Source organism: Cervus canadensis, chromosome 1 (genome assembly GCF_019320065.1).
Source record: "Cervus canadensis isolate Bull #8, Minnesota chromosome 1, ASM1932006v1, whole genome shotgun sequence".
NCBI lineage: Eukaryota > Metazoa > Chordata > Mammalia > Artiodactyla > Cervidae > Cervus > Cervus canadensis.
The window spans coordinates 107403556-107421965 of NC_057386.1; the positions used below are offsets into that span (position 1 = coordinate 107403556).

General features: G+C 58.4%; 1 protein-coding gene across 3 annotated transcripts in view; it reads left to right on the plus strand.

The window, feature by feature from the left end:
- Window positions 1-18410, plus strand: part of GNB1L (G protein subunit beta 1 like) — a 32851-nt gene that overhangs the window by 752 nt on the left and 13689 nt on the right. The window contains exons 1-3 of one of the 3 annotated variants that reach the window (XM_043489391.1): window positions 1393-1497; window positions 16966-17092; window positions 17475-17600. In XM_043489391.1, the coding sequence (XP_043345326.1) occupies window positions 16974-17092; window positions 17475-17600 (245 nt within the window). In that variant the 5' untranslated portion in view covers window positions 1393-1497; window positions 16966-16973. Of the gene's footprint in view, window positions 1-1392; window positions 1498-1527; window positions 2120-16965; window positions 17093-17474; window positions 17601-18410 lie in introns of those variants that run through there. The other 2 variants (XM_043489382.1, XM_043489374.1) reach the window with 2 other exon arrangements.

The following is an 18410-nucleotide window of genomic DNA, read 5'->3' on the forward strand; positions in this document are numbered from 1 at the left end:
GACAGGTGGAGGGAGCGGGTGTGGAGCCTTGTGGGCGAAACCGCCCCCGGAGGGGTGAAGCGAGGCACGGTGTGCCAAAAACCGGTGGGCGTCCTTTTGCACGAGACTGGGGAGGGGTTAGCCGTCAGGCAGGCTTGCTGCATCTGATGGGAACCGCCCCTTTTTCTCTGCTCTGTGCTTCTTTGGCCCGCTCTAGCAGGTGGCCCTTTGCGTGGTGACCTTGGGGTGGTGAGAGTAGACACAGCCAGTGGAATTAAAGCTGTTGGCCAGGAGGGGCTGGATGCCAGGCTGTTGACAGGGAGGGGGGTGCAGGGAGGAGGCCCTTGGGGTGGGGGTGGCTGCCTTGTGAGTAGGGACAGGGGTCTGCATGGGGGTGGGGGTGGGCTGGAGGGCACGTGGGTAACAGCTGCAATGCTCTTGGGGTCTCGTGACACTGAGCACTTGAGTGCAGGGCGGGGGTGGGGGGCATCGGTCCGCGGGACTGTGACGCATCATGGGTGACTGGGGGGTGATGAGTGCTGGAGCAGGCCAGGGTGGTCTCAGGCCAGGGTCAGCTGTATCTTCACTTAGTGGTTGGCATTTGGCCACAGACAAGTGACTTCACTCACCCCCGCGCCTCAGGCACGGCGAGAGGACCGGCCTCGGCGGGTCAGTGTTCGCTGTGAATAGATCCCCCCCGTGACCCTCCTCCTGAAATGCCCTGACAGCCATTCAGGCTGTCCGAGGAAGCCCGGGGGGACCTGACCTGGGCCCTCCTTCTCCTGGGTGGACATGTCCGCCATCACACCCTGTCCTTGAAGGGGCCAGGCGGTGTTTGCTTTCTTGGTCTCCCCAGTGGGCCTCCAGGCCCCTCACATGGAGAGGTCCGGTGGGGCCCGGGGTCGGCCACCCAGTGGTGATGGTTGGGCCTCCTTCCCACTCTTCCTGCCTTGTTTTTGGACAGATCGCCTCGGATGGTGGCCTGCAGCTTTCGGTCCCATCGGCTCTCCTGGGCTCTCCTGTGGCGGTCGCAGTCAGCTGCCCGCTCAGCATTTGCCTGGAGCGCCCCTCTTCAGCCGCCTCTGCCTGTGCGTCCGTTGCTCCGGCCTGCTCTCCGGGCCCCTCTCCTCGTGCCCTCCCTGGCTGGCACGGCAGTTCCCGTCCACTCCCAGCAGGCCTCGTCACCGATGGCAGGGCCCTCGCTGTCCTGTCCGGGTGGCGGCCAGCTGCGCCACACACACCCCTGGCAGCAGATGCATGGGGCCTCTCCTGGGGTCGTGGACGCCCCCCCAGTGGATCCCTGGATTGAGCGCTCCTACTATGGGGACCCCGTGTGTGTACACGACTGTGAAGCAGACGAGCTCGGTGAGCTCGGTGCTGTGTGGCAGTCAGGGCCGCCTCTGCGTGCCGGGCTCGGTCCCAGGCGCGTTCGACAGCGCCTTGGCTGCTGGACCGATTCCTGGCGCAGCTGGACAGTTACCTGACCTCCCGCTTCGAGCACCACCGGGACAACCTCAGGTGCCTAACAGGCTGAGCCTGAGTGTGGGCAGCCCCCTGCCTCCATGGGGACTGGGTACAACCATGGGCTTTATCCCCAGGATCTTGAGAAGGTTATTCAAGCCCCAGATGGCCCTGCCAAGTGCCATGCAGCAGTGCCCTGGGCTCTGCCTCCAGCCTTGAGCCGGCCACCGGTGGCCCCACGGCTGCCCGTGGCGAGAGTGCTCACCTAGGTTCTCAGAGGCCCGGCACGCAACACAGGCACTCCACCCAGGCCTGGCCCCACTGCTCTGGGCTTTCTGCTGTTCCTAGTTCAACTCCACGTCCAGAAATGCTCTGAGCAGCCGCTGGCGACGGAGGGCACCCCAGGCCCATGGGGCCCCCAGCCTTGTCCAGCTCTGCACACAGTCCTGGTCTTACAGGGCCAGCCGCCCCCCAGCCAGGGCAGGTGCCCCTAAAGCTGCCCCTCCACATACAGGACTGGCCGAGCCCCTGCCCAGAGAATAGGTCCCTCTCGCCCAGGGTGTCCAGGAGTCACCCTTAGGTTCCCCCCCGGGGGCAGTGGACACCGCCGAGGCCCCAGAAGAGACACCGTTCCAACCCTGCCCCCGTCTGCGGCCCTGTCGGAGCACGGGCTGTGCAGGTATGGCGGTGACCCAGGTGAAGCGGCCTGCATGCCCCTGTCACGGCGGGGTGGCCCCACTGGACACTAGGTGTGGCTCCGGGTGGTGCCTGGGCCCGGCCCCGCTGCTGGGCGGAAGGTGCGTGTGTTCGGGGTGGCTGGGCACAGGCAACTCCCTGTGAGCCCCGCACCCACCCCAGGGGGAGCTGCAGCGGCGTGGTGGTCTCTACCTTGTGCCCCTCGTCCTCCAAGCCCCTAGTGGCCCCCAGACCTGTGGGGGGCACTGCCGGCAAGTGGACCGAGGTCCTGGGATCATCCCCGTCCGACGTCCGTGTGGGCTTGTCCCCGTCCCTTCCGTGCTGGGATGCCCAGGCCTGCGTCCCCGCCCTCTGGACTCCTGCGTGGTGTCTGCTCTTGCCGCTGCCCCAGGCTTTGCCCCTTGCTCCCGTCCTCGGGGCAGGAAGTTAAGGCCGCCTGGAGGAAGCGGCTGTTTTCAGTCTTGGGTCGGAGTGGGAGGGCTTTGGTGAGGAAGGGTGCCCCCGGGGCTCACAGCCGCCAGCCCGCCAGTTGGGCCCCTCCCAGGTCCGGTCTCATCAGGGCCGCGCTGCCCTCCCTGGCCGTCCCGCCCACTGCACGCCTGCCTCAGCCCGCACACCTCGTGCTGTGACAGCCACGTTCCCAGCAGACGGCGAGCCCTGCGGCGGGGCCTCCAGCAGTCGGCCTGGTGTCCCCGGCACATGGGCAGGGCCATTAAACGTGCACAGGGTCCGTGGTCAAGCGTGAGTCTTGTCTGTGGTGGGAGGGGCCGGGGCCAGCCGCGAGCACCTGGCTGGAGTCGCAGGTGAGGCTCCTGCCTGGGCCACGGGCGTTGCGGGGTCTGGCTGAAGGAGTTGGGGCTGAAGCAGGGGGCGGGGGGGCTCGGGGGAGCAGTGTGGCCCCAAGGACCGGCTTCCAGGCTGGCGGCGAGGGGAGGAGTGGGCCCCAGACCAGGGCTGTGAGGTTCGGGGCCGGGCCACAGTGACCAATCCTGCTCTGCTCGGGGCCGGGGCAGGGGTCTGAGGCGCCTTGGGCCAGTCAGCAGAGAGGGGCGGGCACACCAGCTCCCATGGGTGGCTCGGCCTGTGCTTCAGGACCCTGTGGGTCTTAGAGTTCTGGAGGAGACGGAAGAAGATCAGTCGAAACCTAAGTGCAGCTGATAAGTCATTCTAGAAAAAACGAATAACCAGCTGGTAAAACGTTATAAGTAAAATAGGTGTTGTTGGCATTATTTCACTCTACCATGCTGACAGAGCCTCTCGGTCCACGCGCGTCATTTCATGGCACAGACACCTTGTGAGTAGAACAGCTTCGAGTCTGGAAGCAGGGGAGGCTGCGGTTCAGTCCCTCAGTCGTGTCCTGACTCTTGTGACCCCCTGGACCACGCCCCCCAGGCTCCTCTGTCCGTGGGATTTCCCAGGCAGCAGTACTGGGGTGGGTTGCCACTTCCAGCATTTCCTGCTCCGGGGAACCTTCCTGACGTGGGGGTTGAACCCAAATCCCCCTGCATTGTAAGTGGATTCTTTACCACCGAGCCCCCTGGGCAGGCTGGCGGGAGGAAGCGGATACAGCAGAGCAAGCATGCAGGCGGGAAGTGAGTGCCGTCTCACCTCTGATCTGATGGAGGAGTCTGAATGTTCCCACCCCTCCTGGTGGCACTGCGGCCCCAGTGGGACTGCATCCGTCCAGCCCGGTCAGCCGTGGCCTGGCCTGCTGTGGGTTGGGAGGGCAGGAGGGCACTGACCTGGCCTTTCCGATAGGCGTGGACTTGGGGGCGCGGCTGACCTGTTGACACCAACGTGGATTGCTTGGTCTTGCATCCTAGAAGTCTCGGGTTGCCGGCATGAGCGTCCCTCCAACATCACCCCGCGTACCGAGCTCCTCAGCCCCAGGCAGCGGTGTGAGGACGTGACCCTGTACCCCCAGTTTGGACGCTCTTCCTCCATGTGACTCAGGTCGCCTGGCCTGGGCAGCCCCTTCCCGCCCTCCCGGTCCTGTCGCCCCGTCACGGGCCCGCCCCTCCCTGCCCACCTGCGCATCTGAGCGGCGCCAGACTGGCCAGTGGCGGGGGTGAGCCCACACCTGCCCGCACAGGAGCAGCCTGCTGGGGCCGCCTGCTGGCTGCCAAGGAGCCCTGAGTGGGCGCGCCCTTTACCCCCACGGGTGTGGACCCCTCCAAGTTCCCTGGAGCTTCCTGCTGCCAGCCCGCGGGCGTCGGCTGCATCCCAGGCCTTGCAGAGCACCACCAGGCACCGTGGTCAGCCCTGGGCTGCTGGGCCCCGGGGAGCAGACCTCCTGGCAGGAGTGGGGCCCCGAGGCCTGCAGCCGGGAACAGGCCCACGTCCTGGGCAACAGGGGGCTTTTCCATGCCCGCACTGGGGACAGGCAGGCCAGCGGCCTGCAGCTGGCTGGGCTCCCACCCTGCCCATAAGTGCCCGCAGCCGGCTGAGCACACCCACATGGCCTGCCTTCCTGCCACGTCCGACTCCTGGGCTAGTGACCCCTCACCCTGGCGTTGCCTCCTGGCCCATCCCGCCGTCCCAAGGGGTCTGATAGATGGCTGCGTGCCCATGGCTGTAGGTCAGCCCTTGCGGCTTGTGTGGGTGAGGCCAGGCCACGGAGGTACTCGGGGAGCAGGCCATGCTGAGGCGGGTTGTTGGGCAGGGCCGTCAGGCTGCCCCTGACCGCCCTCCCCACGCATGGCCATACCAGGCCCGGAGGCGGGGGTGACGGGTCAGGGACAGGGTGCAGGTTGGGGTCCCTGGGTACCTGGTTCCTGCCCCCACCCTGGGCTCCGAAGCCGCCTGGGGCACTGGCCTGGCCCCCACCCCCTTGCGGCCCCGAGCTGCCTGCCCGAGCCCCTCCCGGGCCTGCATCTTTGAAGCTACAGATACTGACAGAGGATCCAGTGAATCCAAGGTCGCCCGGCAGGCGTTGACAGACAGCCGGCCACGATACTATTTCTGATTTAATAACCAAATGGGGGCCGGCCCTCTGTAATAATTAGGGCTAATTACTGAGGAGGTGTTGACAGACCGGCTGAGAGGAAACAAACCACCTTTATCCCGGGCTTAGAGTCGGGTTTCGCGGTGCTATCTGCCCTCCGAAAGGAGACGCTTCAATCACTCACCGAGGCTTCAAAGGGGCAGGGGCCTGGCAGGGCGGGCGCGGGAGGGCTGTGACGCGCGCCTTTGACTCCGTGGCCAGCCGCTGTCCCAGAGACGCTCCTTTGTGCAGTTGGGGTCCTGGGCAGACCCGCTGTTGCACCGCCTGGGCCAGGGCTCCATGGGCGCGGCGGGCCTCCCGGGCGGGCAGGGAGGCTGGCGCGTGTCCTAGGCCCAGGGAGCAAGCTGCAGGGAACGGGCTGGGCTCTGTCCTGGACCCTGGACCAAGGCTTCCCTGCAGTGTCGTAGGCAGGCCCGGCCTCCTGGCGGCGCGGGGCTGGCCCCCCCCCCTTCCCCCCCAGCGAGCCAGCACTGTGGACAGGACGCTGACCCATGGGCCTCGGCGACAGGACCACCGTGCCGTGTCACAGGCTCCCCCAGACCTCCCCGTGGCTCTGAGCTGGGAGAGTGGCGGGCAGACCCCCTGTCCAGCCAGGAGGCTGTCCAGTGATGGCCCAGGCCTCCACGGGTGTGATGCAACTTCTGGGGGCCAGTCCTGGGTTCAGGCCTTGCTATGGTCAGGGCTGACCAGGGCGGTGGAGGACGATGGCCTGTCCAGGTGCGGCCCAGGAGGCTCAGAGGGAAGGGTCTCAGTTTTTCCCGCCTGCAGGACCACAGGGCATTCCTTAGGGCATGCCCACTGGCGGGGCCATGCCGCGTGAGGGAGGCCTCTCACTCCCCAACTCCCCTCTGCTCCAGGAGGAGCTGAGAGCGTGCTGACGAAGGTTCCCAGGCAGCTGCTTAGCTGAGTGCAGACCACCTTCTGTGAGGGCCGCTACTGACAGGTCTAAGTCTCAGTTCAGTTAAGTCGCTCAGTCGTGTCTGCCTCTTTGTGACCTCGAGGACTGCAGCACACCAGGCCTCCCTGTCCATCACTAACTCCTGGAGTCCACCCAAACCCACGTCCGTTGAGTCGGTGATGCCATTCAACCACCTCATCCTCTCTCGTCCCCTTCTCCTCCCACCTTCAATGTTTTCCAGCATCAGGGTCTTTTCAAATGAGTCAGCTCTTTGCATCAGGTGGCTGAAGTGTTGGAGTTTGAGCTTCAGCATCACTCCTTCCAGTGAATATTCAGGACTGATTTCCTTTAGGATGGACTGGTTGGATCTCCTTGCATCCAAGGGGCTCTCAAGAGTCTTCGCCAACACCACAGTTCAAAAGCATCAATTCTTCAGCCCTCAGCTTTCTTTATGGTCCAACTCTCATATCTGTACATGACCACTGGAAAAACCATAGCTTTGATGAGACAGACGTTTGTTGGCAAAGTAATGTCTCTGCTTTTTAGTATACTATCTAGGTTGGTCATAACTTTCCTTCCAAGGAGTAAGTGTCTTTTAATTTCATGGCTGCAGTCACCATCTACAGTGATTTTGGAGCCCCTCAAAAATAAAGTTAGCCACTGTTTCCCCATCTATTTGCCATGAAGTGATGGACCCGGATGCTATGATCTTAGTTTTCTGAATGTTGAGCTTTAAACCAACTTTTTCACTCTCCTCTTTCACTTTCACCAAGAGGCTTTTTAGTTCCTCTTCACTTTCTGCCATAAGGGTGGTGTCATCTGCATATCTGAGGTTATTGATATTTCTCCCGGCAATCTTGATTCCAGCTTGTGCTTCTAGCCCAGCGTTTCTCCTGATGTACTCTGCATATAAGTTAAATAAGCAGGGTGACAATATACAGCCTTGATGTACTCCTTTTCCTATTTGGAACCAGTCTGTTGTTCCATATTCAGTTCTAACTGTTGCTTCCTGACCTGCATACAGGTTTCTCAAGAGGCAGGTCAGGTGGTCTGGTATTCCCATTTCTTTAAGAATTTTCCACAGTTTATTGTGATCCACACAGTCAAAGGCTTTGGCATAGTCAAAATGTCAACATAGTCTGGCATAGAAATAGATGTTTTTCTGGAACTCTCTTGCTTTTCTGATGATCCAGCGGATGTTGGCAATTTGATCTCTGATTCCTCTGCCTTTTCTAAAACCAGCTTGAACATCTGGAAGTTCACTGTTCATGTATTGCTGAAGCCTGGCTTGAAGAATTTTTAGCATTACTTCACTCGCGTGTGAGATGAGTGCAATTGTGCAGTAGTTTGAGCATTCTTTGGCATTGCCTTTTTAGGATTGGAATGAAAACTGACCTTTTCCAGTCCTGTGGCCACTGCTGAGTTTTCTAAATTTGCTGGCATATTGAGTGCAGCACTTTCACAGCATCATCTTTCAGGATTTGAAATAGCTCAACTGGAATTCCATCACCTCCACTAGCTTAGTTCGTAGTGATGCTTTCTAAGGCCCACTTGACTTCACATTCCAGGATATATGGCTCTAGATGAGTAATCACACCATCGTGATTATCTGGGTCGTGAAGATCTTTTTTGTATAGCTCTTCTGTGTATTCTTGCCACCTCTTCTTAATATCTTCTGGTTCTGTTAGGTTCATACCATTTCTGTCCTTTAGTGAGCCCACCTTTGCATGAAATATTCCCTTTGTATCTCTAATTTTCTTGAAGAGATCTCTAGTCTTTCCCATTCTATTGTTTTTCTCTATTTCTTTGCATTAATCGCTGAGGAAGGCTTTTTTATCTTTCCTTGCTGTTCTTTGGAACTCTGCATTCAAATGGGTATATCTTTCCTTTTCTCCTTTGCTTTTCATTTCTCTTCTTTTCACAGCTATTTGTAAGGCCTCCTCAGACATCCATTTTGCTTTTTTGCATTTCTTTTTCTTGGGGATGGTCTAGATCCTTGTCTCAAGTACAATGTCACGAACCTCCGTCCATAGTTCATCACACACTGTATCAGATCTAGTCCCTTAAGTCTTATTTGTCACTTCCACTGTATAATCGTAAGGGATTTGATTTAGGTCATGCCTGAATGGTCTAGTGGTTTTCCCCACATTCTTCAATTTCAGTCTGAATTTGGCAATAAGGAGTTCATGATCTGAACCACAGTCAGCTCCCAGTCTTGTTTTTGCTGATTATATAGAGCTTCTCCATCTTTGGCTGCAAAGAATATAATCAATCTGATTTCGGTGTTGGCCATCTGGTGATGTCCGTGTGAAGAGTCTTCTCTTGTGTTGTTGGAAGAGGGTGTTTGCTATGACCAGTGCGTTCTCTTGGCAAAACTCTGTTAGCATTTGCCCTGCTTCATTCTGTACTCCAAGGACAGATTTGCCTGTTACTCCAGGTATTTCTTGACTTCTGACTTTTGCATTCCAGTCCCCTATGACAAAAAGGACGTCTTTTTTGGGTGTTTGTTCTGGAAGGTCTTGTAGGTCATCACTGTTCAGCTTCTTCAGTGTGACTCGTCAGGGCATAGACTTGGATTACAGTGATATTGAATGGTTTGCCTTGGAAACGAACAGAGATCATTGTGTCGTTTTTGAGATTGCATCCAAAACTGCATTTTGGGCTCTTTTGTTGACTGTGATGGCTACTCCATTTCTTCTGAGGGATTCTTGCCCACAGTAGTAGATATAATGGTCATCTGAGTAAAATTCACCCATTCCAGTCCATTCTAGGATCTAAGTCTATTAGGGCAAAAATATGGTGGGAAATCACTTAAAGTAGGAAAAGCACCTAAAAATTGGCAGTGAGTCTGTTTAAAGTCATCTTAACTGGAATGAGAAATTGGATCTAAAGCCAGAAAATGTAGGTAGGAAGCTGGGTTTTCATAACCTCTTGGTGGTGAGTCACTGGAGAAGCAGTGGCCCCCAGATATTCCCCAGTCCATGTGGTTTGGAGATCAGCGACCTTGAGGACAGTCGGAGGGCACTCGCCCCCAGTTGGTGCGGTCGTCCTCTGCGGGATGAGCAGCCTCACGCACTGTGGTCCCCTGATTCCTGGGCTTGTTCCAGTTTCCTTCATTTTCCCTGCAGTCCTTCCCCAGGGCCCCAGCTGGACATGACCCCTTGGTCTGTTGCGTCCGTGGGGGCTCCTGTGGGCTGTGGCACCTGAGACAGTTCTGAGCGAGTGCCCTCAGCCGGGACTTACTGCCTGTGTTCCTCACGACGGGCCTGGGGTTTGGGTTTCGGGTTTCGGGGAGCAGGACCTCCCACATAAAGGGCCGTTGCACGCACCGTAGCCAGGGAACGTCTGTCCACACGAGCCCTGTCTCCCCAGAGGAAGGCGGCCTCCGGGGCGGGCTTCAGCCCGCCTCCTCACAGGTCTCTGCCCGCTGGCCCATTCCTTCAGCTGTTTCCTTCGTCTCTGTGGCCTCAGGCTGATCCTTACGACATGTGCTTGTGGGGAGTGCCAACGCGCAGGCAGAAACCCCCCTCTGCCCACCCCCGAGCCCTGGCACCTGCCATTTCCAGCATGCCCAGTGAGCTGGGCCGTGCAGTGTAGGCTGGCCCTTGCTCCCATTCTCGTGAACGCATGCACAGCATTGCATTCCTCAACACTTGGTTCCTGCACTGTTGCTCTAGGGTGGGTGGTGGTTTGGTCATTTTGCACTTGAGCAATACTCTGAACAGAGCAGACCGCTCAGGTGCAGGCGTTTGCAGGCACGATCTCGTTTCTCTGGAGTAGATGTCCAGCGGTCCCGGGGCTGGCGACGTGACTGCTGCTCCCTGGTCTGGGGCCGCCCGGCTGGCTGTGGGCTCCTGCAGTTTGCATACTCACAGCGGGTCTGCTGGCCTCACCTGAGCTGTGGTGCTTTTGTTTGCATTTCCCCGAGGCTAAGGGCGCTGAGCCGAGTGTTCACTGTCTGCGCATCTTGCAGGTGAAGTGTCTGCTCACATCTCTGGTAGGTGGTGTTCAGTGTTTTTAAATATTGCAGATACACAATAAAGCGCACACGTTTGAAGTAGATAACTGGGAAAGTTCCACCACCTGTGTAAGCATTGACGCACCTGAGACACACGTGCACCTGAGACACGCGCACGTGGGACACACGTGAACCTGAGACACACGTGCACCTGAGACACGCGCACGTGGGACACACGTGAACCTGAGACACACGTGCACCTGAGACACACACGCACCTGACACGTGCGTACCTGACACACACGCACCTGAGACACACGTGCACCTGAGACACGCGCACGTGGGACACACGTGCACCTGAGACACGCGCACGTGGGACACACGTGCACCTGAGACACGCGTGCACCTGAGACACGCGCACGTGGGACACACGTGAACCTGAGACACACGTGCACCTGAGACACACGTGCACCTGAGACACACACGCACCTGACACGTGCGTACCTGACACACATGCACCTGAGACACACGTGCACCTGAGACACGCGCACGTGGGACACACGTGTACCTGACACACGCACGCCTGGGACACACGCGCACCTGAGACGCGCACGTGGGACACACGCATGTGGGACACCGCACCTGACACACGCGTACCTGACACGCACACCTGAGACACACATGCACGTGGGACACACGTGAACCTGAGACACATGCACGTGGGGGACACACGCACCTGAGACATGTGCACATGGGGCACACGCACACGTGGGACACACACATACCTGACACGCGCACCTGAGACACACGCGCACCTGACACATGCACGTGGGACACACGTGAACCTGAGACGCGCACCTGAGACACACGTGAACCTGACACACGGACTTGAGACACACACACGTGCAACATGCACACCTGAGACACATGCACGTCATCCTGGAGGAGTGCCCGGGTCCTCTTCACGACCTCCGACGTCACACAGCCTCCCGCTGCCCGCACCACCCCTCCACAGGTGCCCCCAGCTGCTTCCTGTGGCCGCTGGGTAGGTTGTTCTTTCTACAATTTTATCTAAACAGCGTCACGGTGTTTCCTCTCTTCCACTGGCTGCTTTTATGTGATTTTGAGGTTGACTCACAGGGAGGCCTGATCAGCGCTGCTTTGCTGGGGTAGGGTCCACCACTGTGTGTTCAGCCTCTGTGGGTGTTAGGACCGCCCCCAGTGTGGGGCCTTTTTCTTGAGACACAGCCAAACTGTATTCCAAAGTGACTGAACCAGTATACTCCTAGGAGAGCTCCCCCGCTTCACACGCGTCCCAGCAGCTGGTGGTGTGGCCTGTCTTTAACACTGGCCGCTCCCTTGAGCCTGCAGGGCACGTGGCCGCGACTGTCACTAGATTTCCCTGATGCACAGGGCTGGTGAGTATGTTCTCATGTTCTGATTTGCCACTTCATATCTTTTTTTTTTAAGATACACACACACACACACATATATTTATCTGAATTTACTTGTTGGCTGCACCAGCTCTTAGCTGCAGCCTGTGCGATCTAGTTCCCTGACCAGGGATCAAACCTGGGCCCCTGCACTGGGACTATGATGTCTCAGCCACGGGACCACCAGGGAAGCCCCAGGAACCTCTCTGCTGGGAACTTCCCTTCATTCATTTCAAGTGTGTTTACCTTTGCCTCGTGGAGTACAATCATAAAAGCCACTTAAAACCCTTATCTGATGTTCCCAACATCAGAACCATCGCGGTTGGCATCTGTAAATTGTCGTTTGCTCCGAGAATTTATCTCATTGCCTGGTTCTGTGTGTGGAATAACTTTATGTCATACCCTGGACATACCCTGGACGGACTATTATGTTGGGCCCCTGGAGAACGTTCAGTGTCGTGTTAGCAGGCCGTCACCGCAGTCAGATGGCCTCTCCCTCTGCACGGACCACAGTTTTTTACTTGCATATCCATTTCCAAAGCTTTCACCCACTCACCAGTCACTCTGGGGTCAGCCTGAGCCCCGGGCCGTGTTCAGTGGTCCCAACTCAGGTGCTGATGCTGGCGCTGCTTTGGGTCCATCCCACCCCATACAGCTCAGAGGTGAGCGCAGGCTTTCCAGGGTTCATTCCACGACTGCTTGTCTGTCTCTGTAGCTCTCTGCCCTCTGCCGTCTGTCTCACACACACAGGATCTGGCAGGGCCCTTTCTGCGCGGTCCCTCTGGCCACAAAGTCGGGACGGCCCTCAGAGCCTCTTCTCCCGCACAGCTCTGCATCCGGGGCCACACCTAGGGCTGGGCCGAGAGAGGAGAGAAGCAGGTACCATGCCAGGCACTGCTGGGGAGTCAGAGCCGGAGTCTTCAGAACCAGGGTAGTGGTGGCTGTTTGGTGCGCTCCTACAGCATGCACTACGTGTTTGACTCCGTCCAGGACTCAGACGTTTTCCCTGCACTGAAGTTAGTTCCTCCCCAAGTCTTAGCCACCCCTGCCTCGCAGCCCTGCAGCCCGACCCAGCCTGAAGGCAGTGCCCCAGGATGCAAACACAGAAGCAGGAAGCTCGTCCCCACTCAGCTCAGCTCTGCAAGTTCCTGCCTGCCTCCAAAGTCTATCTGCCGTTGTTCACTTCTTAGAGCTTCAGTTCAGTTCAGTTCAGTTGCTCAGTCGTGTCCGACTCTTTGCGACCCCATGAATCACAGCACGCCAGGCCTCCCTGTCCATCACCAACTCCCAGAGTTTACCCAAACTCATGTTCATCATCATTCTATTGGTGATGCCATCCAACCATCTCATCCTCTGTCGTCCCCTTCTCCTGCCCCCAATCCTTCCCAGCATCAGGGTCTTTTCCAATGAGTCAACTCTTCACATGAGGTAACCAAAGTATTGGAGTTTCAGCTTCAGCATCAGTCCTTCCAATGAACACCCAGGACTGATCTCCTTTAGGATGGACTGGTTGTATCTCCTTGCAGTCCAGGGGACTCTCAAGAGTCTTCTCCAACACCACAGTTCAAAAGCATCAATTCTTTGGCGTTCAGCTTTCTTTACAGTCCAACTCTCTTATCTGTACATGACCACTGGAAAAACCATAGCTTTGACTAGACTGACCTTTGTTGGCAATGTCTCTACTGCTTAATATGCTATCTGGGTTGGTCATAACTTTCCTTCCAAGGAGTAACCGTCTTTTAATTTCATGGCTGCAATCACCATCTGCAGTGATTTTGGAGCCCAAAAAAAGTCTGACACTGTTTGCACTGTTTCCCATCTATTTCCCGTGAAGTGATGGGACCAGATGCCATGATCTTAGTTTTCTGAATGTTGAGCTTTAAGCCAACTTTTTCACTCTCCTCTTTCACTTTCACCAAGAGGCTTTTTAGTTCCTCTTCACTTTCTGCCATAAGGGTGGTGTCATCTGCATATATGAGGTTATTGATATTTCTCCTGGCAATCTTGATTCCAGCTTGTGCTTCTTCCAGCCCAGCGTTTCTCCTGATGTACTCTGCATATAAGTTAAATAAGTAGGGTGACAATATACAGCCTTGATGTACTCCTTTTCCTATTTGGAACTAGTCTGTTGTTCCATGTCCAGTTCTAACTGTTGCTTCCTGACCTGCATACAGGTTTCCCAAGAGACAGGTCAGGTGGTCTGCTATTCCCATTTCTTTAAGAATTTTCCACAGTTTATTGTGATCCACACAGTCAAAGGCTTTGGCATAGTCAATAAAGCAGAAATAGATGTTTTTCTGTAACTCTTGCTTTTTTGATGATCCAGTGGATGTTGGCAATTTGATCTCTGGTTCCTTTGCCTTTTCTAAAACCAGCTTGAACATCTGGAAGTTCACGGTTCATGTATTGCTGAAGCTTGGCTTGAAGAATTTTGAGCATTACTATACTAGCGTCTGAGTTGAGTGTAATTGTGCGGTAATTTGAGCATTCTTTGGCATTGCCTTTCTTAGGGGTTGGAATGAAAACTGACCTTTTCCAGTCCTGTGGCCACTGCTGAGTTTTCCAAATTTGCTGGCATATTGAGTGCAGCACTTTCACAGCATCATCTTTCAGGATTTGAAATAGCTCAACTGGAATTCCATCACATCCACTAGCTTAGTTCGTAGTGATGCTTTCTAAGGCCCACCTGACTTCACATTCCTGGATGTCTGGCTCTAGGTGAGTGATCACACCATTGTGATTATCTGGGTCGTGAAGATCTTTTTTGTACAGTTCTTCTGTGTATTCTTGCCTCCTATTCTGTTTCTGTTAGGTCCATACTATTTCTGTCTTACAGCTTCAGGTAGTCACTATTTATGTTTTGCCTGGAGGTTTTCTTTGCAGTTGACCGGAGAGAGAGGAGAGAGTCAGCATCGAGCCTGCTCCATCCCAGCCAGAACCAGAGCTGCTGGGGCAGCATCAGTCCTGGGCGAGAGCACCTCTCCTTAGCTTCAAGGACTATTCTCCTGTCTCAATGTGTGGATTGTCTGTTCGTGTCTTTTGCCCAATTTTCTATTTGGTATTTAGCTCTTCCTTCATTTTGAAGACGTCCACGTGTTTTAAAGATACTTTAGGTTTTTAGCCCTTTTGATGTCCAACAGTTAAATGACTCATGGTTAAGTCTTTTATCTTCTTAGTTGGGACTGTAATGGAATTTTCTCTGATGGGTTGCTGTTTGTGTCCATGGAGCCTGTTGAGTTCTCTTTGCTGGTTTTCTTTGCTGCTACCACTGTGCTGAAGTTTTCTTTGAATGTCTGAGTCTGTTTTATCCTTTTTGTTTTGTTTTGTTTTATCCTTTTTTATCTCGGGCTCTCGATGTAAACCAGGACCTCATCGAGGCCCACACGTGGCATGTGGTCAGCGTGCTCTTTAGTCTCTGGAGTTCAGAAGAATTGCCCTGCTGTTCCTCTTGACCTTGACTTTTGCCCTGAGTCTGAGCCAGATGTCCTCTCTGGGCACCTGTGGGTGCGTCAGGAGGTTCCTGCAGGCCTGGGTGGAGGGGCCGGCCTGTCCTTGCATGTCCCCCAGGAGGTGGTGGACAGGGCGGCCTGTCCTCTCATGTCCCCTGGGAGGTGGTGGACGGGGCGACCTGTCCTCACGTGTCCCCCTGATGGAGCATCTCCTCTGCAGCCCCAGAGCACCCCCTGCCCCGAGCAGCCTCTCCCCGGCCGGGTCTCTCCAGGTCTGAGCAGGTTGTACTCTGCTGCCGCTTAGGCCTTCGCGGTCCTCAGCCACGCAGCGTTGTCGTGCGCCCCAGCCCTGCACTCTGCTGGGTCCCTCCACACCTGTGGCCCCTGCAGGCCGCCCGCTGGGCCGGCCTCCTCATCTGCTTGTGCTGTTGACGGGAGCCGGCCCGGGGTGCTCCACATGAACCACCAAGGCCTGGTCTCGGGTCCTGGTGAGGGATGCTTAGGCTGCGGTTCCGGCCCCGAGGTGGCTGAGAGCTGTGAGGCAACGTCGGGTAGCTCTGGGCGCAGCTCCAGCTCCGGTTCAGCCTGATGGTCCCGCCGGCGCGGGGTCTCACCCACAGGGGCTGCTCCCGTGAGATGACCTGCCCCCGAGTGCCCTGGCCTTGTCCCCTGCAGGCCAGGACTCCAGGCCAGGGGTCAGCCACAGGCTCCTGCCCCTCCTGCGCCCACACGGGGTGGGGGGCGTGCAGAACCCAGAACCCCCACACAGTGTAACCCCATGGCCTCCTTGTCTGGGGGCCAGGCCTGGGGGCCCTGGGGGCTTGTGTCGCAATGGTGGAAGAGCCGTCAGACTCTCTTCTTAATTTTTGAAGGAATGTGTTTTGCAGAACGCAAAGCTGTGCTCTGTGGATTAACTGTTGGACTCCTCTGCCTGCCGAGGGGGAGAGTGACAGGCCAGGGGCAAGGCCTCCAGGCGGCCGGGTGCTCACCGCTCAGGGCGGCCTGCTGCCAGGAGATGGGATAATGTGATTATTCTCAATTAGATTAATAAAGAATAATTAGACATCATAAATCAAGTCATCACGGGGTATTGTCATGGGAAAAATATGTAGCTAGAATTAATTAGTTTTCAAATAAAGCGTTTACTTTAATTGCCTGAAATGATGGAGCCCTTAATTGCTGAGGCTTCGTCTTGGCCTGAGCGTCCGGCTGTTGTAACAACGTGATGAGTTTGTTCCCTGCATCCTTCCGTTGGGAAACAGGGCGAGGGGGCCTGATTCATCGGCTGGAGCCAGCCCCGTGCAGGTTCTGGAAACTCCCATCAGGCCGCGGGCGATGGCAAGTGCGGGCTGAGCCTCTGCTGGTGCTGCCCAGGGCCCACGCTGCGTGCGTGTGTGCGTGCGTGTGTGTGCGTGCCCGCTGTGTGAACACGTGTGTGTGCCTGGCGGCCTGCACTGTGGGAGCCCCTCGGCCCCTGCCCCGTGGCACTCTGCTGGCTCTGTGCAAACTGGGGGGGACTGTCCCGGGGCCCAGCAGGACAGCCCCTCAGCCGCCCTGGGCTCTGCTCCCAGCCGTCCGCTCGGCCTGGCCCAGGACCTGTGGGCAGACAGGTGGCCGTGGCTGCCAGCGGGACTGGGGCAGGGTGGTCAGGGGGGCTCGGAGTGGCCCCGGCAGCTCCTCCTTTGGGGGGCCCACAGGCCTTAATCACGAGACCGGGGATTTGAGGCAGGGTCTGTGCTCTGTGAGAGCAGCCCTCCCGGGTGGTGGAAGGTTACTGGGCCTGCGTCTTGCCCGCACACCGTGGGGGCCGCTGCTCCGCCCCTGGGTGGCAGCGTGCGGGGTCCGGAGCCTAGAGGAGGCAACTGGCCGGCCCGTTGCTTGGGCCGGGGTTGGGGGGAGGACCGGGACCCACACGCCTCCAACTGTGCAGCGCAGGGAGGGCTGGGCAGGAAGGGCAACCCCAGGGATGCGGAGGGCAGTGCAAGGGCTCCAGGTGATGGGGGCCCGCCGTCTGGGGGACCCAGGGGCGCCTGTGCCATCTGGAGGAGCGAGGAGCGCGCGGTTGTTCACGCCCACCTCTGTCTGCAGGCGAGCGTATGGCAGCCCCCGCGCCCCCACCGCCGGACCCCCAGTTCGTTCTGCGCGGCGCCCACTCAGCCGTGCACGCGCTGCACTTCTGCGATGGAGCCGAGGGACGCCCGCTGCTCCTCTCAGGGTGAGTGCTCTGCCCAGGCGGCCAGGAGGAGTTGGGGGAAGGCCCAGGCTGCCCCCACCCTGGGCACGTGCCTTAGGCCACCCCGCAAGCATGCAGGGTGTCTCTCTCAGCACCCGCTCCCCAGGAGAGAGCTGCTCTGGGCTCCTGCCCTGCCTGGAAGTGGAGTGCATCTCCTGGGCGCATGTGGCCAGCTGTCCCCCGCAAGTTGCTGGCTGGAGTGCCTGCTCACTGGCCGAGTGGTGTCCCCCCGGCCCCCACCCCACACCTAGGCCTGACTTCAGCCCAGCCCCCGACCCCCAGGCCTGACCCAAGCCCGCCCCCCCCGGCCCCGGGGCCGGCCCTGACTGCCCCCCCGCCCGGCCCTGCCGTGCTATCTGAACAGGTCGCTGCGTGGGCTGGTGCACATCTGGAGCCTACAGACGCGGAGGCCGCTCACCACCCTGGACGGCCACGGGGGCCAGTGTGTGACCTGGCTGCACACGCTTCCCCGGGGGCCCCAGCTGCTCAGGTGGGTCACGGTGGCGCTGACCCGGGGGTGGAGGTCTCCCGTGGACGGCCCAGGGCCCCAGCCGCAGGGCAGCCCCGGCACCAGGGGGCTGTCCTAGGGCGGCCTCTGTGGGGAACCCACCGGGGAGCTCCTGTCGGCTGGGGTTGCAGGTCTGCTCTGAGCACAGTGGCCGCAGGCTCCCCCGTCAGGGCCCACAGGCCGCGGGCAGCTCCTAAGTGCTCGCGCCCCAGCCAGGGGCCCTGTGGGTGGCAAGGAAAGACCACATGCCACAGCGAAGACCAGACGCGGCCACAGCAGCTAATGAAGCAAATGCTGAAGGTGAAGGGAGAGCTGCTCCCCGCCCGGATGGTTGAGGCCGCGGCCCCTGGCCCGAGTGGGGCCCACTGTAGCCCACCGCCCCCTGCAGGCTGGGCCGTAGTGTCAGGATACCCACTACGCAGCTGCCTTCCTGCGAGGGGGCGGTTGGTCCCCCGGGGCGGCACCAAGCCTGCGCTGAAACTCAGCAGGCTACTGGGCGGGGGGTGTGCCGGAAGGCCCTGCAGGTGCTGGGGGGGCGGGAGACGGCAGAGCGAGGGATGCGGTCTCTGGGCAGGAGACCACGTGTGTGGAGGCTGCATGGGCCTGGCCTGTGCGTCCCAGGAGGGGCTGGGGGCTGGCATCAGGGCAGGGGCCCGCAGAGGCGATGGGACGCGCCCCAGCTGGGCGGTTGGCCAGGAGGCAGCCGGAGGGCGCTGGGGGGTACAGGGTATGCTGGGGGCCTCTGCCTTCCCCTGGAGAGAGGCACCGTCCAGGACGGGGGCCCCGCTGTCA